Raw genomic sequence first — 27,004 nt, 5'->3', positions numbered from 1 at the left:
AAATGTAAAAACATTGCTGGCAAAAAAAGAATCAGATGATTCAAAAACTTTTGGAGTTTGATGAGGATTGATCAGTTTCAACCTGTTGAATAATGATGGGGACAGATCAGTTGTATGGACTGACTGGAACATGTGGTATGGTGAGTGCATTTGAACAATATTCAGTATGGTTGAATACAGTCAAATCCAAGTGATATATTTAGAAACAAAGGACTAGATTCTATTCCATCCACACTTAGGGCCTTTGTACACGCCACAAAATTGGCCTTTAAAGCGACTTAAATGCCCTTTTGCACCGCTTTAATGGTGTTGCTGTTTGCACACTTGGCGGTGTATTCCACTTTAAATTACTTTGTTACATAGCACCTCTGAGGTGTTTTAGTTTGCTACTTAACAAAGTGCAACAGTGCATGGGGCACTGGAAGCCAACATGTTTGGGGCTTGGCAGGCTCTGTGTAGCTCAGGGGCTGTGGAACTCACTGGCAGCCTGTGCAGGCAGAGCAACTGAGTAGCAATGGGGGGTGAAAGGTGGGGCAGGCAGGTTAACTCTTCCCTGCCTGTTCCCATGGGAAAGACAGTGTGGGTACCCACAATTAAACAGTGGAGGCGGAGCCTTGGGAGTATGCGGGGCAGGGAGGAGCACCAGGGGGCAATAGGCACAGGAGAAAACAGAAATGGGAGGGGGGTGGGATTCTTACTTTTCAGTTTTCCAGGTCCCTGCTGGCCTGAAGTATGAGTGCTCTACACTTGAGCTACCACTAACACTGATCAACATGCATGCAGTTCATGGTGTAAGGTATAATAAGGCCCTAAGGTGCGCTGAACTGCTTAAATGTGATTATATTCCACCATACTCAAATCCCTGAAAAATCGTTAATGCAAAACATAAATATGTCCCATGTACATTTTTTTAATTTAATCTTGGAGCTAAGCTGACATCATGTTATAAAACAAAGTAAGTTAATGGTTTTTCAGTGACTTGGGAGCTGTGGAATAGGACTGCATTTAGGAATCTGGTAGGTGAAATAATATCTGACTCAAAGAATGGAGGTTACACTGATATGAATGGTGGGGGAGGTGGGTGATGATGGTATCCTGTACTGTAGTGATTCTATAAAGAATAAAATGAAAAGGAGGATCTTAGTGGGGGTGTGTGTGTGTGTGTGTGTGTGTGTGTGTGTGTGTAGACCATTACTGTGATCCTGGGCCCAGTTTGGTGAGAAAAGAAACACAATGATGATTCACAGTGTGGAAAATATGTTTTATTATGAGATATTAAAGAAGATTTGTCAATTTTGTTTACCCAAGAGAAAGTAAAGATGTGACATGATCAGAGCCTACAGGTATGTACAGAAGAAGAAAAGGATAATGCAGTTCAATGGTTGGAAGCTGAAGTAAACAAATTCAAGTAGAAACTGACTAGACTAGACACATGTTTTAAAAGTCAAAATAATTGATCATTGGAGCAGCAGAAGAACTGGTCACTTATTTATCACTTTAAGGTCTTTCAAATCAAGGCCTTGCAAATAATATCCCATAGCACAAACAGAAATTACAGGGTTGAAGGAGCAATTTTTGGTAGGGTTCCTTCTGTTGCATTATATAGACATGAAGTTCAAACTGAAACCTGGTTTAAATTGACACGATTGGTTAGCCAAGATTTACATTTGATTCAATTTACACTGAATTAAATAGAAAATAACTAAATTTGTTTTTCACTAAATAAGGTAACATTACAATTTGAAAAACAAAAATAAGGCAACTCAAGGGTTACTGTATCTTTAAAGTACTGACTTGTAAATATTCCTATGTTGATGTGATGTATTTGAACTCATAGGGCATGTCCAGATGAGTGGGAACTTGCATTTCCCTGGAGACAAATAGCAATGGCACACCTTGTGCTGCTGCTACTGTTCTTGGGGGACGCCTGTGCTGTGTGAGCTCTAGCACGTGGAAGGTTACCCCAGGTGGGGTAGGGGAGGCTGAGGCCAGCAACTATGCTGGCCCCAGCAGGCTTACCTGGGGTCCTGGGGGTTTTCAGGAGCAGCAGCCACAGTGCTCCTGCAGCAGGAAGCCTAGCTAGCTGCTAGAGTATGGCTCTGGCTGGCCAGGCTCCAGTTTTGGGTGGCACACACTGCCACCATGTGTCCCACTGAGCTTTTTTTTTGGCAAAGTGGCCGTGCAGGGAACACCAGCATATGTGGTGTGGTGTCTGCAGCACCACATAGCGCACATCCATGCCCATCTGGATGCACCCATACTGTAAATAAAAATATTTTAGAATTGCTTTGAGCTGGAAAATATATGTAAAAGAAGAGGGCTGGGAGTTGTATTGAAGCCCTTTATATTTAACCTAGACAAAGAAGAAGTAATGCTGAATTTCCTTTCTTGGGTCTAACCATAGTGATTCCCCCCACCCCCCACCCCCATTTTTGATGTTGGGTACTTTTGACTTGCATATATTTTGGTGTTTGTTTTTATGCAATTCTTGTAATTTTTTACTCTGATAATATTTGAAAACATAATTCGGTACTGTGCATCTATCTCATAGAGAAGTGGAACAAAAAACTACAGTTAAGTATTCTGTAAAATAGTACTTAAAATAGGAAGAACTCAGCTGGACATTATGACTTGATTCAGGAGCTTTTCTGAGCAGTGTCTCGATGAACCATTGGTCTTAATTGAAAATTATTACATAGTCAAGATGCTTTTGGTACGTGTCACGTATCTCTAACATATGAAAAGTATTAGCAAATGAAAAAGTGCATAATGATGGCAAAATAATAGGGTTTAGTATAAAAAAGTTAATTTGTTTGTCCATTGAGACCAAAACATTGAAGAAAATAATCCTTTCATTCATTTTCATAGTATCTTAGAGCATGTCTTTGAATAAGCTGTAGTTTAAATCAGAATTGTCATCTAAGGAACGTAATTCATTCAACATAAACTAAAAATTACTAGCATTAAAGTCTGTTTTTCCTTAAAATCTTATTTTAAAATGTTATTAATTTGCTTCACTGAATGAAGATAATAAGGTTAATAGTTTAATACTACTCTGTTGGTATCTGCTTGTTTCCCCTATTATCTTTTTTCAGGTTTTGATTATAAATTAGCTAACCCCTAGTTCATAATTCCAGGAATCATCTCACCAAATGTATAGAAAACTATTTATTGAGACCCTTCTTCTATTATTCCCACTGCCTCAGTCTAATTATTGCTGTGAAAGATTGAACACAGAGTAGTTGAAGACTTTGATCAGTCTTCATATAGCTTTGAATAATGAGGCAAAGTGTGTTTTGTTTTGTTTTTTTTAATAATTTGATCCTACCAGTGACAGGCTGCTTTACAGAGTGCATTCATTTTTAGTTGCTACATGACACCTCTGACAAAATTTGTGATTGCCCTCATGATGTCTCTGGAAGCAAAAGTGATTCTCTTTTCTCATCATTAAAAGCAATTAAAAGCAAATTTGTTGTGGTGGGGTTCTTTTGTTTATTTGTTTTGGTAATCAAATAAATAAAACCACAATCCTTGCTACTTTCTGTGTTCACTCCCTTTGGAGCCAGATAGAAAAAAACAGCTGGAGTCTGAGGATATTTTGTGATCTTATAAATTGAAATTGAAATGCCTTAAGGAGGAAATTTCCAAAATAAATGCGACAGAAGATAGTTCCAGCTTTTGGCAAAATTTTATTAGTATGACTTGTTCCAGATTGTCATCCTGATGTCGGCATGAATTAAGGAAATGGCAGCACTAGTACTATGAGAAAAATAACCATTTTCTCCTCTTATCTTGATAAATTTCTCCAGAGGTAACTGCTTTGTTATCAGATTGTAGTATTGGTGTGTCAAACTATGCAGGGACATTGTCAAATTAAAGACTATGGCCCGCATCCTTAGTTTTACCTCAGCTGACTATCTATCCCACATTCTTTTTAAGGTAGTTTATTTTACTTACGAGACTACCATAATTTAGGCAACTAAGCTATATAGAAATATTTTTCTTTCCAGTTCTTTGGGACAAATAATAGAAGTAAACCTGGAAGTAAGCCTGGAGAATCAATTTCATGCTCAGGTACTAACTCAATATTGCACTATTTCAGCTGTGAACAATGAGAAGTATGTATTTAAAAGAAGCTGTTTCCCCTGCCCATTTTTAATGCAAGCATCCATTGGATTAGTTTCAGATTTTTGTGAAGTTGTGGGGAAGGGAGGATTGTTCATTTTTGCTTTTTTAAACTAAATTTGGGACTAAGTTGGAATAATATCATTTGAAAATTACTCTAGCTATTGACGTACTTTAGAAGAGTAGTTCATATGTCATTTAGTATGACTTTGTGAAATAGATTGTGCTTCAGAGTAGGTTTAACCCTTCTGAGCATTTCTAGTTATATAGTACATTTCATAGAAATAGTTTCCTTGAGTTGCCACGTGCTGCCACGGATCACCATCCTTGATGAAATGATCACGAACAGACTGTATGATAGGATCCACATTGAGAAAAACCGTGGCCAAACTGTGGTAATAACTTGTTTTCTTAATGATGGACTAAATAAGGATCTTGTACTAAGTACTGCCTAGGGTTTTTTTTCCTCCTTCAGGAACTTGTATATTGGTACTGTATATGGTCTATTATACTGTAGATAAGGAGGGAATGTATGTAAACAATAAAGATAAAAAACAAAGGAGAAAAAGAGTATATGATGAATTAAGGCTAGCTCAGAGGAGGTCAGGATGAGATTTTTTAAATCGAGTTCTATCCTTCTCGTGTGTAGCTGGCATGCTTTGAAAATGCCTAGTTGAGTGACACAAGATACCTTCTATTTGACCAAAGGTTGGGATAGATATAGAGAAGGTTTGAGGTACTATAGTGCCCACCCTTAGGTTTCTGGGAGAGAAACAGACAGAGCAGAATTAAGTAGAAGATGTAAAAGAGCTTGTTTAAAACTCCATATGTAAACCAAACAGGTTATAAGAAAAAAGTAGAAATATCAGAAGAGCCCATTCAGGAAATTTAAACAAAGAACATCTCATTTCTGTAACCAGGTTGGGATTCTGTACCAAGCTGGTTAACCCCATCAAGACTTGAGCAGTTATGAATATGCACAGTGGCATTGAGTCTAGGTGTTGCCAGGGTTAGGAGTCTATGAGGGATTTGTTGCCAGGGTTAGATGATAACTGAGCTGGGTTTTTCAATATTAACATTTGGAGTAGGGGCCTAAATCGCCGCTCTGTGTCTCTCACACTCTGTGTTTGTCATTAGATCTTACCCTTGATCTCCAAATGCACCAAAGGTTCAATATCCACAGGAATACATGCTGGAGACTTGTGGATTTCATGTCCTTCTTGCCTCTGTACTTCCAACAAAAGTAGTAGGTTAGTTTGCAAAGGTCAAATGTTGCAATTACTCTAATGTGTTTCTACAGCAAATCAAAGGCAAATAACTAGTGCTGTATAAGTGAAACCATACTTTAAATACCAGTTACTTTAGAAATTTCACTGTATTGGAAAGGAATTTTGTTGTGTATTATTGAATAAGGAGTGTGCTTTTATGGTATATTTACATATTCCTGCCCTGGATAGTTGCTTCCCTCTGTTGCATATAACTCCTTAACTCTCCATGTGTGGTTAGAACCCCTTTCCCCACGTGTATAGATAAAGATAAACTTATGATCTAAATTAGTCTTTGGTTACCTCTCATGGGAAGTAATAAATCTAATATTTACTACCACAAGATGTTCAGATTGCTTGAGAAATTCAGTAAAACTGAATGACCAAAGCATTACCACGTAACACAAGTGCATGTGCAAAATTAATAAAAAATATGCCGTGATTTTCTTTCATCAAACAACCATGCATCAAGATTTTTTTCTACATAATAACACTTGTGAAATATTTAATCTGTTAAAATGATTGATTTACATGGCATTAAAGAAGATATGAAGCTACAAGATTAAAAAAATAAGGTGGAGTCGATTTTTACGGAGAAATATTTTTGTTTATTGACAGTCTTCATTAAGCTTGTAAACTATGTTTTTATGGTTACATTCTTTTTTATCTAATATCTGAGTTCTAGCACTATTAGACCCAAGCATTTTGAAACAGGTCAACATACAAAAAGGGCATGAGATTGATTAAAAATGCAAAGTAAAAAATATATCATTGCAGCAATATTTTAAATTGCCTTCTGTTTTGAGTCTTAAAGTATACGTTTTCAAAGGCAAAATCATGAACGCTAAAACTTGTTTACTTGGGCTTTTTTTTAATTTAGGCAAATTGATTTTTTTATCAATCCTCTAAACACCCTAGGGAAAAAAGAATTGGGCACTTTTAAAATTTGCCCCTCAGGCCAGCACTTCATATTTTTGTTGTACCAAAGTCTTTTGCTTTGGCTACATTGCTTTTCACTCTTTCCCTTCCAAAATACCAACCTTAGTAACAAGATACAGCTCTTTTCTGTGCAGATTACATCCAAACAAAAAAAACATACTTCTGAAATATTAGGAGGGAGGTATACCATTGGTGCTACTTCTAATTCATTTGTTTAGTTAGGGTTTTTATTCTTTTTTTAATGTCAGTGGGTTTTTAACCTATAAGGCTTGTTGTTTGTTATTATTCTGATTTTGGAAGATGAGATGGCATCACTTAGAAACATGTTGCTTTCTTCTGGCCTTAAATTATGGGAATAACTTATACTGGGAAAAATATTTTTTTGAAAACTCGAGATATAAATAGTGAAATAAATTGAATAACAAATGGCTGAAAAAACCCAACAAGTTGATTCACAGAAGGCATCAAAGGCCTTTGAAGGTTGGCAGCATCTCTTTAGAATAAGGTATCTTTCATTTTGCATCCTGATTTATAATTTAAAAAATTAGAAAGAACTCTGCTGTCAGGTGAAGCTGGTTTGAAAGTGGAGTTACTCATTTATGAAAGCTTGAAATTGTGCACAATTGTAGAGAAAGTTAATGTGTCCTCATCAGATACCTGAAATAATACATTTCCTAAATGGGATGCATTAAGCAATTATTCAGATTGAAACCATATAATTTTCCTTCCTAACTTGCAGTCACAGCGCCGTGTCACATTTCACCTGCCAGACGGCTCCCAGGAAAGCTGCAGTGACAGTGGGCTTGGAGACCATGAACTCAACAGCAGTGCTAGCACATCACATCCTCTGCCACTTGGTTTCCCCCAAGAGGAATACTATGAACAGGCTTCACCGAACAGTCGGACAGAGGGAGATGGCAATTCAGACCCAGAGTCCAGTAAGTGATGATCTCCAGTCACATTTGTCCTTAAGTGTTAAAAGTATAATGTAGGGTAATTTAAAGCTGTGATTAGTTTAATGAGAAATGAAGACAAGGAAATAGGGTTTAGGCTGCTAACAGCTGATGTTTAAAGACAAAAGTAACAAAATTCAAATAATTCTTATCATTCTGAGTTGCTGGTTTGCACCTGTATTAGCTGTGATGTTTTAGGGTCTTAGACTCCTATGGTGCTTTTGGATCGGTTATCCCTAACAGTCTTCTCCATTCAATCTTAGTTTCCTGAAGGAATGTATAGCTTTTAACATTTACCCCCTTCCCCTTCCTAATTTTGCATTCTGTAATCATGGTAAGACTCTCTAAGCAACATAAACGTCACTGCAGTTCTTAAAAGATTAAAGGTCCCCTGAGCTGCACTGAGGGAAACTATGGTGTGCAGTAAGTACCCAGAAAACCACTAAATATGTTATACTCTTCAGTTATACAACTACCAGTAGAGGCTGAGTGATGACTACTGAAAGTCCTAGGCAAAACTGACATTTCAAGTTGTGTTAAGGGCCAATTTACAACAGTATATTTGACTGAAAAAAATAAAAATAAAAATAAATAAATAAAAGGTAGGCAATGTCACTGTTACAGTTAGTTTCTTTGTAGCTATGACAACTTTTTCTGAAGCTGGGGAAGGAAAAATGGCACATTCTGCCATTTCACAATATAAGTGAAGATCCTAATGCCTCCAACAAGTTAAACAAAGACTGCACTTGAAATTTAAATCTTACTCAGCAATGGAAATAAAATTAATTTATTTTAATAATATCCTTGGAGCTCTTAATAACATTATAAGGCGATATTATGTCAGTTGTATATGGCATTTCTCAGATTTGTTTAATAGAAGTGAGTTAATTTGTAATGAATAATTTATTCGTGAACTTTCAGATTTTTTTGTATTGGCAAAATGTTCATGGACATATACAGATCTCTTTATTGTTGTTTAAAGTGTCTGTGGATTTTCTCACAAAAATGTTTTTCTTTATGAATCATTCACATATAATAAATTGAGGATCTTAAGTAGATAAACTTTGGAACTGTTTTGTCTAATTTGCTTGACTTACATGGTACTTGACTAGAGAAAGGTAGTTAGCTGTGTTAGTCTGAAGTTAGGCAAATGGCAGGGCAATGTGGCACCTTATAGATTAGCTCACTTAGAGGGGCATGAGTTTTCATAGGTACAGTCTACTTCATCAGATGCAGCCTATAAAAGCTCAGGCCTCTCTAAATAGTTTACAAGGTGCCACACTGCTATGATACTTGAAACAATACTGAAATCTCTTTGGTCTGATTTCTTAAGTACTGAACTAGTGCCATTGCAAATCTTGAGTTCTCCAGTTGAGTTTATTTGTTATTTGTTTTGAATAAATCTGTAAATATCTGAAGTTAACATTCACATTTATGAATATTAACATAAGTAAAGTACAGAACATGACTATGAAAGGTGTCACAAACTCAATAACAATGAAATATTTTTTAAAAAATGTTTATGACTATTTCATGTATCTTCTCTTTATTAACTCAGGTCTGTTATTTACACTTTATCAAAATTAGTAGTACATACAGGAGATAGTGAGAGTGCAATATACATTTAGCCATGACATGGCTATAAAGGTGAAATTGATATATGAGAAATAATAGGGTTAGGCACAATATATAAATGCTACCCTTGCTACTTAAAACAAGGCTCAAGTTTGGAGCTGTTACAGGTTTTTTTAACCCAGTTTCTGCAACTGTAGTTCTGAGGAAAGAATGGATCATTTAAGAGGCTTCTGAAATGTCAGGCGGAGTCTAATAATAATCCACTTTGACAACTGAATGTCATTGACACATTGCACTACACAGGGATTGAGCAGACACCTGATGTCTTTTTGAGTGTGAAGCTTGCAGAAAGTTTAGTCACTTGTTTCAGAGCTTACTAATTATCTGACAGTTCAGTTTTAAACTTGATAGGAAGAATAATTAGTGTTTCTGCAGTGTGAAGATGCGTTCTCCTACAACTTGTATCTTATTTCAATAACTTAACTGCCATGTATAATTGCTATGTGGCATGATGTCTTCAGTTGGAAAAACATAGCTGTTTGCATGTCCTTTAACTACTCCTAGTATGGTATGTATCTAAAGGAAAAATGATGGCAGGCAATACAACAAAGTACAAACTGAGTTGTGCTCTGCATTTATACAGCAAAGACAATCATTGGAAAATAAAATTGTAGCATACTTCACCTAGATTACTCATTGGTGTAAATTAACACACATCACAGTCCAGTTGGGAGCAGCAGAATGTCTTGCTCACTGATCAGTGAATGCATTTGCGTTGTAATCTGGGAATTCATTACTCTGTGCACACACAGCAAATTCATCTGGCAAAGCATCCCAAGGTATTTCTTGTTTAATAGCTGTGAATGTAGTTTTAGTTTCTCTTGACACACTAGAAGCCTTCATGTTCAAATATGTTTCTTTTTTTGCCAGAAGGTTTTATAGTTTGACATAATTCAGGATGACTTGGTAAGTTTGAAGTGGTTCCAGCTCTGTTTGTTTCAGTTATAGTTAAAAGTCAAAGGTAAAATATTTGGTGGATAAAATATATATATATTATGAAGTTAGATGAAGAGCATGGTCTTTGTTCCCTTTAAAGAGCTCTCTTTAATATGAGAGTTCTCCTAATTCATAATATTCTTTTGGATATGGGGCTTGGATATGTACTTTATAGTGTCTGGCTAAAGTTTTGTCCATCATCCTGGTGGCTGGTTATAGACTGCCAACATGAAGACACATACTAAGTGTTAAAACTGAGTCCAACTTCTGTAAGTAGCCTGTGAGCACTTGTGATAAATATTATCTCATACAGACGTATGTCTAGAAGCATTTTGTCTAAATCCCATTCTTCAGTGCATGTTATTCACCTTAAGGGGCACCTCTAGGGGACAGGTCTCATGCCAGCCTGCCGACCTGTCTCTGTGGGGCAGTCTGCCCAGTCTCACCTGCCATGACTTTGTTGTTTGTATAAACTGGTAGTATAACACAGGAAGATGCCCATTCTCAACCCCAATGCCAGGGGGTGCTATCTGCAGCCCACACCTCACAGATGGCATCACAGTTCTTAGAATCTCTGGCCCCACACTAGGCCCCATAATCCTCCCATCTGGACCCCTACTGGATCCCTCCTATCAGGTGGCTTACTCTGCCCTCATTCTGGGCTGCCTAGCTTCCTGCACTCTTCCTCCCTCTCGCGTGTGGCCACCCCGAGACATTTGGCCACACAGGCCCTGGCCTCACCCCCAAGGCCAGTCAGAACCCCAGGCCTTCAGCTCTGGGAATCCCTTGCAGTGGGCCCCTGGCCCTTTCGACCCTTCTGGTCCTGGACCGGGCGAGGATGCCTCAAGTCAGGCTTTCAAGCATCTAGCCCACTCTCTCTAACATGGGTCCACTTTCTATGGGGTTACCCACCCAGTTGTGGGACCTGGGGTTATTAAGGTGCCCTGACCCATCTTTCACTGGGGTGGTAACTGGTCTGGCATTTCCTGGGTCTCCCACACCACCAGGACCCCACCAGGTCACACATCCCCAGCAGGGTGCAGTTTTAGGTCATGCCCAGAACCGAGATCCTCCTGCTCTTACCTCTAGATGTTCCATGCTGCTCAGCCAGGTGATGTTTCTGCCTGCACTGGCAGCAGCAGACTGCAGCCTTTATATACTAAGTTCCCAAAATGGCTGCTGCCATTGGGCACCTGTTGGATGCCTGACTCTGCCCTTAAAGTGGCAGGCACCAACAGTGCCCTGCACAAGTATTTTTCTCCTTAAAACAAGGTACATATAAAAGGACATGGAAAAGAAATCCTTCAATCAGTCCTTAACCCTGAAAGTCCTGTCCTGGAATGAAATCATATACAAATATTCAAGGCATTTCCAACTGTAATTGTCCAACTGTCCTATTTTTGGGGCTTCCATGAAAAAAATCAATAATATCAACTGAACGAAATTATTATCTCACTTATTTCCTACAGCAAAATGTCTTTTTCAAATCAGTGGGTCCCTTACCGACTTGAATTAAGAACTTATTATGAAGTATTGGTGACGGGAAACCTCACTAATTATTCCTTCAAAAATGTGAAAGAGTGCCACCAATGTAACTTTTCATGAGAAAACCATTCAATATAATACTATAATAGTATGAGAATGTGATGGGCAGAACCAGATTGTAATAGCAAAATATTTTGGTTTCAAATTTTTGGAGGAATTATCAAAGAATATAATATCTAGATTTATTCTGAATATGTTTTCAATGTATTTTTTAAAAAAATCAAATGAATATATATTTTTAAAAACCAGAAAATCACGTGATAAAGATATTTGGCTTCTGCTATGATTTTTTTCTCAGCAAAGAGCTCTGATGTAACAAGCAATACTGTGTATGCTTCATAATATGGAACAGATGCCAATATACTTTGCTGTGTTAGTCAACAGCATGTAAACTGTTAGAGAAAGTTAGTGTTAACTTTAGGGAACAAAATTAATTCATGCAGATTCTTTTTCAGTTTCTTAAATATATTGTATGCTCGATCTGTTTCCTTTTCTGCTAATAAATTATCTGAAATAGTAAACTGTGCAGAGAGAAATAAAATGTTTCTCTCACCTTTGTGATTCCCACAACATTTAAGTAGGAATAGATCTTTCTATGAATGCACTTGTAGAGAAGAAAAGGTTTGTGTAAATCCTATTAAATGGGGAAAACTGAGCTGACAAAATATTGAGGATTCATGCTTTAAAAAAGCAGGGTAATTTGAACTATCTGCATCAACATTAAATTGGTTTTGTTTAATAGGAAATTGTTTATAGAGGAAGCAATAGCATACTACATGCAACAAATAACATGGAAACAAATAAATGTTGGTTGCAGAGTGCGCAGTCAGAAGTCAGCATATGTCACATTTATTATTGCCTATTGTGACGGGGGCACCTTCCTGGGACCCAGCCACAGTATTGGCCCGCCCACCTGTCTAGGGCAGTCTGCCAAGTCTTGTCTGCCATGCCTTGTTGTTAAGATACTCATTGTAAAAATGCAGGAAGCTGCCCATTTAAGACCCCCATGCCTAGAGGTGTACACACGACAATTACCATCCCTTATTGTATCCCATACCTCGTGGATGACATCCTTGATCTATGATCTGGTTTGAGGCTGAGCCAAAGTAAGCCCCTAGCTAAGCCTTATACATTCATCTTTTCTCTTTGCCCCAGCAAGCCTTATTCACTCCACCCACTCTCACCAGGCCTTTCGTACTGCACCCACTCTCACTGGGCCTCTTACACACAGCTCCACACTGGGCCACACTCAACCTGCTCTGCTCCTTTGAGTGGCTACTAAGATAAGGGACTATAGCATCTGTCTTATGAAAGCAGATGAGAGCATTCCTCATTTATCAGAAATACCCCAAACAAACAGAGGCTGAAAATAATTTAAGCATACCACAGGGAAGAGCTATATAAGACAAAGTATAATGTTAGGGAAATGTCAAATGAATATGAAATGTCCATACATTTAGGCTGAGCATTAAGTTTTGACCATCCAAGGAACAGCTTTCCAGTTGGAATGTTTACTCAAACACCATTCTTGCTACTAAAAAAGCTCAGCACTAGAGGGAATGTCAAGAGATGTTATAAACCTAATATGCCCACGTTATAAAGTAAGCTTGTGAATACTGGGAATGATAATATAAACTGGTTTGCAACCTTAGCTTTTGTAAATGCTGCCAAGCACCCACAAAAATAAATAGTTTCAGGATACTGTAATTCAGCTGATATAGTTTTGCAGAAGAAATTATTAGTATTGCACATGAAAAAGAAACAATCAATAGTGAATTGTATCTCCACAGGGGAAAATGGCTATGTTTTTTGCCATGCTGACATCTATCTTGTTTAGAAATTCTCTAGATGCTGAATTATGTTCTTTAGGCACCATAAATAACATTGGCTTAACAGGTGGACACCAGCTGTCATGCCGAGGTGCAAGGAAGCATGAGATTATGAAATCTTAGGTCTCTGGTTCCCCTGTTGAACAGTCACTCTCAAGTCTATCCTAGTAGGAATGTACTATTTTTTCAGAATAGGCCTTCAGAAGTTCCTCCAAAATATCCATCATTTATCACACTGTTGCAATGGTGGAGAAGGAATATGCTTTTAATTGTCTCTGGCATTGCAATTATTTTGTTCTATATTCTTCTTTATAGAAGAATTTGGAACAGAATTTTATTTATACATACATACACACACATTCAGATAGAATATATTTGTGGAAGGACTATAATGAATACATTTTTAATGTATTTTTTTAACAAATATATATCACTAAATTAGGATTGTTGAAAAAGAGTAAGGTATTTGGATCTCTGTATTGAAATTATGGTCAGATGAATTTATCTAAATGAATTATATGCCAAATAAACCAAAATCAAACATTTTTTCATGGTTGAAAAAGTTTGTTAAACTTTTCCCATTCTTTTTATTTTCAAGATCCTTGATTCTGATTGGTGTCAAAAGCAGTTGTGTAAAAAAGTTGGAAGTGCAACAACCCCTCAGGATACTTATAGACAAAGTGGAAACAGAAATCTTAAGAAATCTTGTATATCCTTGATTGTAAAAATTATAAATAAAAAAAAACTAAATTTAAATTTAATTGTGCATCTGCCTGCTGGTCCCCAATGGATGGATTCATATGGCTGCTTATGAGCCATGGGATTTCCATTAAGTCTAAAGGCTATTAATATAGTATAGAATCCCAGAGCATCAAATCTTAGAGACAATTACTCCTTGTCCTTGTTATTTTTTTATTCTCTAGTTGAATCAGCTTTGCAACCTCCACTCAGGCAAAATTTATCATTTGGCATTTGGGTTTGAGAGTTTTGGGAAGGGTTGGGTTGGTATTATTAGTTATATAGAATGGTTAGGAGTTATGGGTTTTTTTGGTGAATTCTTGTTTTTTTCTATAATGAATTCTTTTTTTCACTGAATTATTGGTCTTGGGCTTGGGTTTTGGTTTTTTTTTTATATTTATATCTGTTTGATTTTTGGGGGTTTTTTTTGTTATATTTGTTGTTTCTCCTAAAGCGCACAGCTTGTTTTTTTTGTCTTTTATAGCTTAGAGTATTTAGCTTGTTGCTTCTCAGTTAGTTTTTCAGGATCAAATGACCAATGTTCAAATTTTAAAAAATGCAAACTCTTTGCCAATAAAATGCTTGTGGCTGGCACTCTGCATGTGTATTTAAGACTCAGGCTCTCTCATTTTAGCCATTTTCAAGGGGGAGATAGAGTTGCTACAGGGCATATCTACATGCGTGTTTGACTGTGCAGTTATTACTGTATAGTTATTTAGTACTTGTATATTTAGTACTAGCAAGTACTAAATGACTGCGCAGTAGCAACCGGTACTCTACAGTCCCAGTACCACATAGGCTGTTTCCAACCCTACTGTGCCGTAGCTCATAGCTACGGCACAGTAGCGGCAGCATCATGGTTTGTGCCCACCAATACTACATCGCCACAGCAAAAAGCTATGTCACCATAGTTAGTTGCTATGGTGATGTAGCATCTTGTGTACATGCGCCCACTCAGGAGCAAGCATCAGCTGTTACAATCTGTTATTTCCCTGGTCCTGTAGAGATATAAGTTAACTTTGACCCCAAGTAACTAAGATTAAAACTGATTTTGCTATACATGAGTCACTGTAGGATCATGCAGACAAAAATTATATCATAATAATTTTTACTGATATTCTCTGGCCATGCACAAATATTCAGTTTCTTCTGGAAGAGTTGCTGCTCTCCCAGGAGAAACCACAAGTATACAGATGGTCAAGATTTTTCTTCCAGAGCAAAAATGGCCACTCCAGGAGAAAAATAACCTAGGAACCCCCAGGATTAAATCACTCATAAGAGAGTTTCTCGTAGCTGAACAAAATATCTGTACAATTTACTCTACTGTGAGAAGCCACAGCACAGTGTTTCAGCATCCCAGGCCAGTGTGTTGCTTGGACTAGACTCTACTACTTCAGTCAAGCAGGGAGAAAAACACACTTCTTGGTCAACCAATCAGGGCTCCTCTGTGTACTGGTGCAATCTGTTGGTAGGAAGACTAAGGGAGCCTGCTGAGCATGCTGTCAAGTATGCACAGGGACCACCTGGATGTGCAGTATCAAGAATGTAAGTGCTCTGTTCTTCAGGGGCTCAGCACTTCAACGTTTGTTCAGGTGTCTCTGGGTAAGTGTTTTCTACCAGGAGAGGAAATCCAGGAGTATTCTCCCAATTCAGGAGAAGCTGAACTTATATACACAGCCTTTGTGTGCTTCTGTGCCAAAGTCTGCTTTTGATGTTTTCCCCTGTCATAAAATCATTTTACCACTGGTTTAAAGAGATACTGGCTTGCTATTTGTATCATACAGAAATTTAGTCAAAAAGAGAAATCCAGTCTTAGTGCTCAAAAATTGGATCATAAATAATCTCCAGTTCAGTAGGGTGGAGACCTTTAAGAACAAGTGTTGATAAAATGATTTAGTGATGGGTCCAGAGAGAAATCAGATACCGAAATAATAGGGGTTGGGTAGCAATGTGATTACTATAACCAAACCACCAAGGTGCACAACTTTAAAGTGTTCTGGAAAGTCTGAATTTTAAGAAACCACTTCATTGTAAATACTCTGGTTTTACATTCTGAGTCATCAGATCTGACAGCGATACAGTTGGTGTAGCATTTGGCACATGGAATCATATAATGAAGAATTGATGTGAAACAGCATTTAACAACCAACAAAAAGTTTTGTGCAGTTTTGCTTCTTTTCTTTTTCTTTTCTTTTTCTTCACAAGTCATTCCCCTCCCCTATTTACTTCTAGAACAATTTTGAGATGTGGCATGACATTTTGTCATTGCCATTGGAATGTTATCAAATTGCTTTACCATTTAGATCTGTTAAACCGCTGTATCTGAGATAAAGCAGGAATTTTTGCCATTAGTTATTTAAAGACAATAAATCTCAGTGCTGAAATATATCCAAGGGTGTTACAGTTCTCTGACTGAGGTCCTCTCTTTTCAGTATGTTGGGTTTGCCTATCCCCATGTCTGTACACTAATAATTAATTCACAGAGGATTGAAGTAATTAATCTTTCTGAGGGAGTACAGTTTGATTGATCTTCTACCTTTAATCTAATTAGCCTTTACGTAGGTGGGAGAATGTAATGGCTAACTACTGTACTGTACTACTTTGAAAAATGCCAACCTTTTTGATGACCTGCTGAGACTGCTACTATGAATCACATATATATGAAACACTAGGTTAATCATTAGTTGGATATTAGGTTTAAAAGGTGGGAAATCAGTGAAGATCAAAATCAGGGTAGGTTGAACATTCTCATTTAAATCCATGTATACTTTTGTACTAGCATAATAATATAACTTTATATCTTTATGGAACTCATTTAAGGGCACTGGGGTAACATAGCAGAAAGCTAAATAGTATTCTTCAAATGTTTTAGCTATGCCTTTCTAAATTACAACTCACAGGAGAGTATTACTGTATGTGAATAGTATATTTATCAAATAGCACTGCAGTGAAGCTCAAGAACTTACTTGTGCAATATTTTTTGATCAAAGGATATTTTGTCATTGGTAATACTTCAACCACCTCCTCTACCCAGGTTGGGGCAGGTGATAGAGGACACTGGAAACAAAGCAGTTTGGCTTTGATATAGAATTCTGAAGACACCTACCTCCTTGAATCCTGAAACTTAAAATGGATATGATTGTTGAAAGGTTTTGGCTATAAGTCAGTAAACTTTTTCCCCCAAAAAGCTTAAATAAACCTTGGGAGTCCTTTTTTTTGTTACAAGTACAAAACCAAGGACTAGTTCTTGGATGATCATGACTTGGAATGAAGTTTGAGGTTGGAATTGCTTAAAAATGGAGTCCATACATGGCTTAAACGTGAAACTAGGAGAGACTCTTTTCACTGAGATTTGCTTCAAGATTTTAAACTTCTTTGTGGACTGACAAAATGAAACTAAACTCTCAATAAAGGAAAATCTTTTGAAGAAAACTGAGTTTGTCATATGTTGTGTGAGTAGAGTGGTCTGAATAAGTCTGAGTGGTGAGGTGAACTTAGAACAAAATGGTGGAAAAGGCATTGCAATGGGTGATGTTGGGTATGTTTAAATACCTGTAGAAGTGCTAACTTGAAATCACATATTCAGAAACAATAGGGATAAAAGGCACCATCTAGCCTATTGGCTTGCCCCATGTCAGTAATATACCTCTTAAATACAATTATACCTACATAAAAATACCTAATACATTAATAAGTAAAAAATAAATATATCTAAACCATCATATTGAAAAATTTCAGTGATGGAAATTCCACAAAACCTTTGTTAATCTGTTTCAGTGCTTAGTTATCCTTACAATAAGAAAGCCTTCCTACTCCCTGCAATTTTCAAATTAATTCTCCCTTCCTGCAAATTTAGTCTATTATTTTGCCCTATCCCCAGTGGACATGGAAGGCAGTTTATAATTTTCCTTTTTAGATTAACCTTTTATATATTTGAAGATTATTATCAGAGGATTTCAGAGGACAGTCCTTTCCCCTCAGTCCATTATTAGCCACCCTCCAATTTTCTAAGCACAGGTAGTACGTTACCAGTTTTGACAAACGTGTTTCCTTTCCTACCTGTTTGCATTAGGAAATAGGCTACAACCTGCATGGCTTTTATTCTGGCAGGCTTGCAATGTCCTACCAATTTGCACTCATTCATCTGCAGTTGAAGAGTCTCACAGGTTTCACAAATAGTACAAAGCCTGGCACGTTTATACAAACTTGCTCAAACAACGAAGGTTTGGTAAATTGGAAAGGGATCCACCCTATCCCTGCTTTTATTTAAACTTTATTTTAAATATTAAAACCTAACTTGGCTGTTTGTTTCCAAAAATGTATCCAGTTCTGTTCCTTAAGCATGTTTTTCAATGTATTTAACATATATTTCATATATGTTTACAGTACCTGTTTATAAGACACTAAGATTTTCATAAGTAAATATCAATTTCTGTGGCCCCATCTTCATATTGTGCAATTAATTTAATTTGGCTACACATGCAAATTAACTATGTCACCTTACAAAGTTTCAGCCAGCAATAAAGTTATTGTTGAAAAATGTGTAATAACTTTATAGCTGGTTTATATCCAGCTTTAATTTGCATGTGTATCCTGTACCCCCATGGCTGGGAGACTGCAGCTGCTGTGATTTCCCAGCTGCAGGGCACGCCATGGCTGCAAGGGCTAACAGCCCCATCAGACTCTCAGCATTGGGTTGGAGCCAGAGCCAAGTGTCTCTTTAGCTGTGAAACAAGCAGTCCTGCCCACTGTGGGGTGGTCTGGAGACCAAGAGTCCCACCAGTTTTGGCACTTACAGGTGTGAGAGCTTGCTATTTGCTGGTCCAGGAGAAATGCAGGATGGCAATTCTGGGCTCCCCCAGTACTGGCAATAAAATGTGATAGGATCTGATGCTGGATCCCACAGTCATGTGGCATGGCAGAAGACAAGATTGTGTGGATCAGAACTTTGCCTGTACATGTGGAGGGGTCCTGAATGCCAAACTTGAACTGAAAGAAACCTGATTTTTTAGGAAATGTAAAACTTGCCCCTTTTGAAAATTATAGCCTCTGAGGTGACCCAAGATATCACATAATAATGAAGGTATTGAAAATCACTTGCTATTTTTGAAAACCTTATTTTTTATAAGATCTGGATATGTGTGGATGAGCAGTATTCCATACAAATGTGGATGATTTAGTTATTTATATTATTGGTATTAAAGCTTAGTAATGCCTCAATACACCACATGCATTTTCCATTATTCTAGCAAGGTAAAAACATACACAGTTTCCCACAGATACACAGTCTTCTTTCATACAAAATCAATGGAATAATTTTATCTGTATTACTGTTATTCTTCTGGAGCCTGCCTCTTCTTTTGCTTATAGTTCCTAGACAACATGCCAGGATAAGACAAATCAGTTCAGGCATTAACACTGTGTCTGTGAGCAGTGGCTCATTTTATGCCCTAATGTGAAATGTAAAAACAGAAGTATCTATGTATAAATAGATTAGAAAGATTGGATCTACCTTAGAGTTTAGAAATCTGCTATTACCTGAAAGAGAAGGCAGAATTGATAGTAGCTTGTATAATAAATGAATCTTGACATCTATAAATAGTGATTTAGTGGCAGATGCTCTGTGATGTGCATTCATGTTATCACTTAAGCTGACATGGTTTTGGAAAATCCTATTTTTCTTTTTTTGTTTGAAGTTTATGGAAGTTTTAAATATAACACTATAGGAAGCTGCCTGGTAGAGTGGAGGTGAACAGAACACGTTTCTTTCCTTTATCCTTCCAAAGTCTTTTTCTAGCTGACTAGCTGTCATATTTACAGTAAGTAAAGGCACTGGAGTCTGGGTAAATGGAATCTTAATTTGGAACTCCCCATGTCTGAGAGGACATTGGGGCTTGATTCTGGTGATAACCTAAAAGTCACAAAGGGCACAGATCAAAATGGAAAATGTATCTGTAATGTATGGAAGTTGAAGTCACTTATAGAGTTACATTCTGGTGACAGCCTGGAAGATGAGTGTATCGTAGGTATCTTAAATCTAGGATGGATTAGGTAGAGGTTTATCACTCAGAAGCGGGACTCTGAGTAAAGCAATCCCTTATCTTGTCCATACTGTTTGAAAATGACAAGCACTAAGAACCTGGCACACACTACCAATTGAAAGCTGGTGTCACAAGGTCTAGAATGTCACTGAGCTTGAATAAGTGCCTTCAGTACTACAGAATAGGTGGCCTTCTCTTCACAATAAGCCTTTCTTTGCTTCTAATTTTTTATTAGGCCACCTACACCATAAAATAAAGTTCATATGACATTTATGATTCTATTATTTATGAGCCACAAGGCAATTCATTTTATGACCTTCTTCTGTATGCCTTCTGCTTATTTTATCTTAAACTCTCACTCCTCACTATCTTTGAGCATAAGAAAATACTCTTTTTGCTACTTGCTCCTTTTATATTCTTTCACAAGTCAAAATAATCGGCAATACTAAGGGTACCTTCTGCACATGTGATATGTTAGAAAGACTGGTAGCATCTCTGTTGCTTGTTTTTTTTTTTTTTTTTTTTAGAAAAAAAGGAAAGAGAAAAAAAGAAAGGAAGGAAGACTTTTGACTTTTAAGAAACCGTTATTCCAGGGAGGGTGACAAATAGGGGGCAGTAGAGATCATGTACAGGTTGGCCCAAAGATCTGGGCCTCAAGGACAAGGCCTGGGCTCATGGCCTGCAAGGTCTGCCTGTACACTCTAGCCAAAAAAAAAAAATAAAACCCACAAAGAACAAAAGAAGTATTTACATGTATACATATATACAGTTCTTGCCAGTGGGGACACCCAGGGGGACTTCAGGACAACAGGGATTAGCTCACATGGACAAAGCCCAAGGTCTTGGCTTGCTGGATGCACCTCTGCACCCCAAGCAGCTGGTGGCATCATAGGGCAAGAAGCAGACGTCCCGCCTCGACTCGGCACAGTGCCCCCTCGACGGCCCAGTGTTCCTCAAAGGTGGACACCATCCACCAGAGGACCGCATGCTTGAACTCAAGCAAGAGGCAGGCCCACACAACAGATGGAACAGCTGCAGGGCGTCATCCATCCTGGTCCTGGTGAGCCAGTTTTGCCGGCTCTTCAGGGTGGCCATCTTGGCCTGGCCCACCAGAAAGTTGGCTAGGCTGACTGTGGCCCACTTGGCGACCTGGTACATGAAAGAGTAGATGTAGGTGTCCTCTGAGAAGTCCCAGTCCAGTGCCCAAAGCATCACCCTGAGGGCGGCAAACAGTGGCCGCAGCTGGGGGCAATTGAGGAAGGCATGGAAAATGTCCTTGTCCAGCACCCCCAGGCAGAAGAGGCAGGCTGCCAAGGCCACCAGATCCAAGTGGCACAGAAAGGTGCCAGTGGCCAGGATGCTGTGAACCAATCTCCAGTGGAGATTGCTGGTCTTCTTGGTGGTGGGCACCTTGTACACTGTGCACCATGCTGGGGTCCTGGGCCGTGCCAGGTGCTGCCGCCACATGGTGTTGGGGCAGCCGGCTAGCACCTGGGCATGCTGGGTGCACACCATCCATGTGTAGAGTCCCTTCCGGGGCAGTATGCCAAAGGCACAGCTTGTATTGCTGCTGGGGGGCACAGGGAGCCTAAGCAGTGTGTTGGGCCAGTCAGCCAGCTCACCAGCCACACTGGGATGACTGGCAGTGGTGGGAAGGCATCACCTGTGGCATCCACAGTGGGGAGGGCCTGGTGAGCCTGGAGGTAGCCTTCTAGGGCAGTCGCTGCTTCCATCAGGAGGGCGGCCCTTACAGCCCGCAGAAGCCAGCCCGTGGTGCGGATAGAGTGCAGTGCCAGCCGAGCAGCCAGGGCTTCAGCTGACAGCCAGCCCGACTGATCAGGGTCCAGGAAGTGCCCCAGGTGGGTGGTGTGTGCCTCAATGAGAGCAGCCATAAGGCTGGTGGAGGCCAGACTCGGCAGGACATACTGCAGGGCCAGGTCGTGGACCAGGGGCTCCTGAAGCAGTTGTGGGAAACGCAGGCACCTAGCTTGGGGGCAGAGATGGAAGGCAGCCTGCCAGGCCTGCCCCATGCTGCGGTAGAATGAGGGAAGGACCACCCTGTTAAGGAAAGTGAGGTTCAGCATAAACAGCTCCCAGTCAAAGCCAAGGCCCCCCCACTAGGTGCAGGAACTGGCACGCCAGTTGCCACCATGGAAGGTGGCCCTTGGCATACAGGAGCCACTGGAGGGCTTGCAGGCAGTAGGCAGCCACCCTGCTGGCCAGGTCAATCAGGCCCTTGTCCCCCTCGGTGGTGGGCAGGTAAAGGGCAGCTCACGGGAGCCAGGGGCATCCATCCTAAAGGAAGTCTACTAGGAGCCACTGCAGTCTCTCGAGTAGCTCCAGCGGAGGGTGCAGCACAGTGCAGCAGTGCCACAGGGTCGCTGCCACCAGGTTGTTGGTGATGAGGACCCAGCCGCAGTAGGAGAGGGTGGGCAAGCACTAGTGCTGCAGGCAGGCCTCCACCCTCTCCACCAGGTCCTTCCAGTTGTGGACCACAAAGGTCAGCGGTCCCAGGAACACTTCCAGGGCTTTGAGGCCTTCCCGGTGCCAGGCAAGGCTCCTCAGCAGGTCCGGAGGTGGTTTGCCGGCCCACGTCCCAAGCAGGAGTGTGTCATTCTTGTCCCAGTTGATGCAGGCCGATGCGGTGAGCTCATAGGTGCATTGGTAGTCCACCAGGGCCCACACATCCTCCTGGCTGCCCAGGAAGACTGTCATATCATCTGTGTATGCTGTCAGCCAGATTGGGGGGCTGGTGGTCAGGCCTGGTGCCGGTGACAGGGCTAAGCCAGTCAGGCAACGTCACAGAGTGTGCAACAACAGTTCGATGGCCAGGGCATACAGCATGCCTGAGAGGGGGCAGCCCTGGTGTATGCTGCGATGCACCAGGAATAGGGAGCACAGCACACCATTTACCTTGAGCAGGCTGGAGGCGTTGTGGTACAGGACCCAGAGCACCGTGATGAAAAGAGGCCCGAAGCCAAAAGCCTCGAGGGTGCCAAGTAGGTACCAGTGGTCGACATGATTGAAGGCCTTCTCCTGGTCCAGGGAGACCAAGCCGACGTCCAAACCAAAAAGCTCCACAGCTGTGAGCATGTCACGCAGCAGAAACAGGTTGTCGTGGATGGTTCTGCCTGGGACACAGTAGCTCTGCTCGGGCCCGATGACAGAGGCCATGATGGTCTGGAGATGATTCACCAGTGCCTTCACCAAGAATTTATAGTTCGCGCACAGAAGGGAGACGGGCCACCAGTTCTTAAGGCAGCTGAGGTCCCCCTTCTTGGGCAGTAAGGTGAGCACTGCCCGGTGGCAGCTGGTTGGTAGGGTCCCGTTGGCAAGGCTCTCACAGAAGATATGGAGGAGGTTGGGCCAAGGAGGGGCCAGAAGGCTTTGTAAAATTCCACGGGCAGTCCATCATGGCCTGAGGCCCTGCCGAAGGCAAGCCCCCCCACAGCAGCCTCGAGCTCTGTCAGGGAGAGTTTGCACTCCAGGGCCTCAACCTGCGAAGTGCCAAGGCACAGCAGGTCCTTATGCAGCTGCTGAGCAGCCTCCGGACAAATGGAGTCAGCCACAAACAAGTCATGATAGAAGGCGATGGCATGCCCCCACACTTCACCTGGGTCCATGAGCAACCGTGCCTCTGGGGTCTTTGAGATGGTCCAATGTCTTTGCTGCATCCTACCGCCTCTCCAGGCCGAAGAAGCAGCCAGTTGGGGCATAGGCCTCTGCCAACTCCTGGCAGCAGGCATGTACCCACACACCAGGGGCCGTGCCTTCTGCCAGCTCCTGCAGTCGTTTCTTGTGGGACTGGAGGCTCTTGAGAAGTGCCGTGTCATCGCCTGCACAGAGCAGGGCTGCCTCAGGCTCCACTATGTCCTCTTCCAGCTCCTGGGTGTGGTGGTGAATCTCGCTTGCCACCAGCTGGGAATACTGTTGGCAGAATCCGCAAATCTGGATCTTCCCCATGTCCCACCACAGCCGTTAGGAGGAGTAGTCTGCTCACGCAGCCTCCCAGCTCCTCCAGAGGTGGGCGAAGCAGTCCCTGAAGTGGGTGTCCTGTAGCTGGCTGATGTTGAGGCACCAGTAAGGGGCCCATGTGCATGCTCTGCCAGGCAGGCTCAGTTCACAGCAGACCAGGGCATGGTCTGAGAGGCCCAATGGGATGATGTGGCTGCTGCGCAGTAACGGCAGATGGTGCTGGGCGATGTAGAGGTGGTCAAGGCGGGCCATGGCGATCCCACTGGCACTCATCTTTACCCAGGTATATTGGTGCGCGTCAGTGTGGAGGACCTGCCAGGCATCGACGAGATCCCCACCTACGAGGAGCAAGTCATCGTTCTCACTGGTGTCATGCAGGAGGTCGCCCAGGGTCTCTAAGAAAGCTACCTTCTCTCCCTTCGGTGGGCGCATAGACGTTGACAAGGAGCAAACTCTGGTGTGCCAGGGCAACATGGACAGTCAGCAGCCAGCCGGGGATGACCTCTTGTGCCACCACCGAGTTGTACTGAAGCTGCGGTGAGAGGAGGGTCACCACTCCTGCATTGAGGTTGGTGCTGTGGCTTAGAAACAAGCGGCATCTCTAGGCAGTGTGCCAGTAAGCTTGAATGTGCACTTCACTGTGCATCTCCTGGAGGAAAGCGATAGCCAGCTGCTTCTGCTATAAACTCTCCAGGACTCCCGTCTGCTTCACCGAGTCCCTGCAGCTGTTGGTGTTCAGCAAGGCAATTGTGCTAGCCACCATGAGCAGGAAAATAGAGAGGAAGAATAGGCAGGGTACAGGTGGGAGAGGAGTTGATAGAGCAGGGCAAAACCACAGAGACAGGGGAAGGCCTATCCTTACCCTACCCTATTCCGTGGACCCACCTTGGCTCCACACCTCCCTCACCCGGGTCATCAGCTTCTCAAGCCAGAAGGGATGTTAACGCATGCCCAGGTCCTGGCACATGAGCCTCGCTGTGTTACTGGCAGCACGGACAAACCGCACAGCATCTGGGCACCATTGCTGGATACTCTCTGCCATGTTCCTCTGGCCCTTGGTCTGCTCTAAGAAGTCAAGGAGGCCTCCGTAGCTGGGGACCACCCAGGGTGGGTTCTCCAGCAGCAGCTGGATGTTGTTGACTGAGAACTGGTGGGGCTTCACTCTGGGAGGAGTCCTACCAGTGACACTGGTGAAAGTGCCCTCAATGGCCAGGCTCCCTAGCAGGCCCCCTCAGTATCTGGGTAAAGGACCATCTCCAGGAGATCCATCCTCATCCATTTTAGGGGGGAAATGTCATCCTGTGCCCAGAGCTGCTTGCAGTGCTCAGAGGGCAGGCACTCCATCTCCTCCTCATTGGCCTCAGTGGGCAGGGGAGTGGGCAGGGTGGTGGCAGGCCCCTCTGCTGTCTCCTGTTCCTGATGCTGGGGAGGCAGGCACTCCTTCCCTGCCCTGCTGCTCACAAGCCCCATGAGTTGGGATGGGGGTGAAGGGTTGCCAGATGTCACTGTGACACCCTCAGTCATGGCCTGAGGTGGCGGGGTTTCCAGCAGGGCAGGCAGGGTAGGGTCAGGTTCCCTGGCTACATTTTACTTGGCACTGTCAGAGATGGACCCCAAAGGAGCAGAAGCTCCTTTAGAAGTTCCCTTTTCCCTCTTGCTCTTGGCTTTCTTGGGAGCAGGTGGCACCTCCCCCAAAGGGGATGGGCCAAGGTGCTTGGGGTTTGCCACCTCTGGGTCCACCACCTCAACTGAGGCAGGGGTGGAGGGAGGTGGAGGGGAGGTCTCAGTTGTTTCACCCAATGGGGCCCCAGCACCTAAGATGCTAGCTACCCCGGGTGGAACTGGGATGGGGGGGACTGGGAGGATGTCCCAGCCCTTCCACCAGGTGAAATCCCTGCACTGCATGGCGTAGCCCCATCAGGTGGGGGGAGGATGGAGGAAGGCTGAGAGGGGGCCACAGTCACCCCACCTGGTGGGGCACCAGTGCTCGGGGCACCAGCTAGTCCAGAGGGAACCGGGAGGAGTCCTCAGCCTCTCCAGCAGGTGGGGCATCATCCCTGACAGGGGTGGGAGAAACCTGGGAGGACATCCCAGGCCCCACCCCCCTGGGTGTTATGCTCATGCCAGTGGGATTGGTCCCCCTGGATGGAGCAGCAGTGGAGGGGGCTGAGAGGATCCCTGAACCCCACCCTTTGATGAGGCTCCCATGCCAGGGGTGGATGTGCCATCCCCCTGTGTGAGTGCAGCAGCCAGTGGCCTGGCTGACTGCCCCAGTGGGCACTGGGCAGCCAGGTGGGAGCTGCTGCCGCAGCGGCAGCATGAATTCCCACTCTGGAAGAGGTAGACCACATAGGGCCTCCTATCCACCACAAAGATCATGGAGAGAGGCAGGGTCTGGGTGCCACCCATGAGAAGCATGAACGCCTGCCTCTGAAAGGATAGGATTTACCTAAGCCTGGGGTCCCTGTTCCCCATGGTCAGCTTGCACCAGGGGCTGGTGAGGACACCATAGCGCTCAAGTGGTTTGGTGAGGTCTCAGTCTGGCATAGGTGGGGGGACATTGGAGGCCACCACCCACACTGCCAGGGTCTCCAGGAGTGTAACCAAGTAGTGGATGCCCAAGATTTCCAGCCCCGCTGCGCACACCTCCCTCACCAGGTGCGGAGATCTCAAGTATATGATGGGCACTGAGTTTACCCGGGAGGCATACTGCATGCTCCAGCATTCCAGCAGGTCCACCAGAGCTCCAGTTTAGGCCTCCACCCTGATGTGGAGAGGGGCGTGCACCCTCAAGCCATGGCTGAGGGGAAGATCCACAGAGACATCCCCATGCCAAGTGCCTGGCTGCTGGCAGCCACCCTGGGCAGGAGAGGATTAAGTCTCCCACAGAGGCTGCTACAAGAAAGAAAGAAAAAAAAAAAAAACACCTCAGACTGAAGCTGGGGACTGGAAGGGGGCTGAAACAGCCCCAAAATTGGCCTGGAGGGGGGCAGGGCAACTCTGCAGCAGCTGAAGACAAGCCC

General features: G+C 42.4%; 1 protein-coding gene across 2 annotated transcripts in view; it reads left to right on the top strand.

Moving 5' to 3' along the window:
* The window catches only part of PCDH11X (protocadherin 11 X-linked), a 1,731,112-nt gene that overhangs the window by 1,246,760 nt on the left and 457,348 nt on the right, over positions 1-27,004 (top strand). For both annotated transcript variants that reach the window (XM_019521370.1, XM_019521369.1), the window contains one exon: positions 7,069-7,267. In XM_019521370.1, coding sequence (XP_019376915.1) covers positions 7,069-7,267 — 199 coding nt within the window. The remainder of the gene's footprint in view (positions 1-7,068; positions 7,268-27,004) is intronic.

This window comes from Gavialis gangeticus, unplaced genomic scaffold, assembly GCF_001723915.1.
Source record: "Gavialis gangeticus isolate Ggan-Ray unplaced genomic scaffold, GavGan_comp1, whole genome shotgun sequence".
Classification (NCBI taxonomy): domain Eukaryota; kingdom Metazoa; phylum Chordata; order Crocodylia; family Gavialidae; genus Gavialis; species Gavialis gangeticus.
This window is presented reverse-complemented; position numbering and strand designations above follow the sequence as displayed.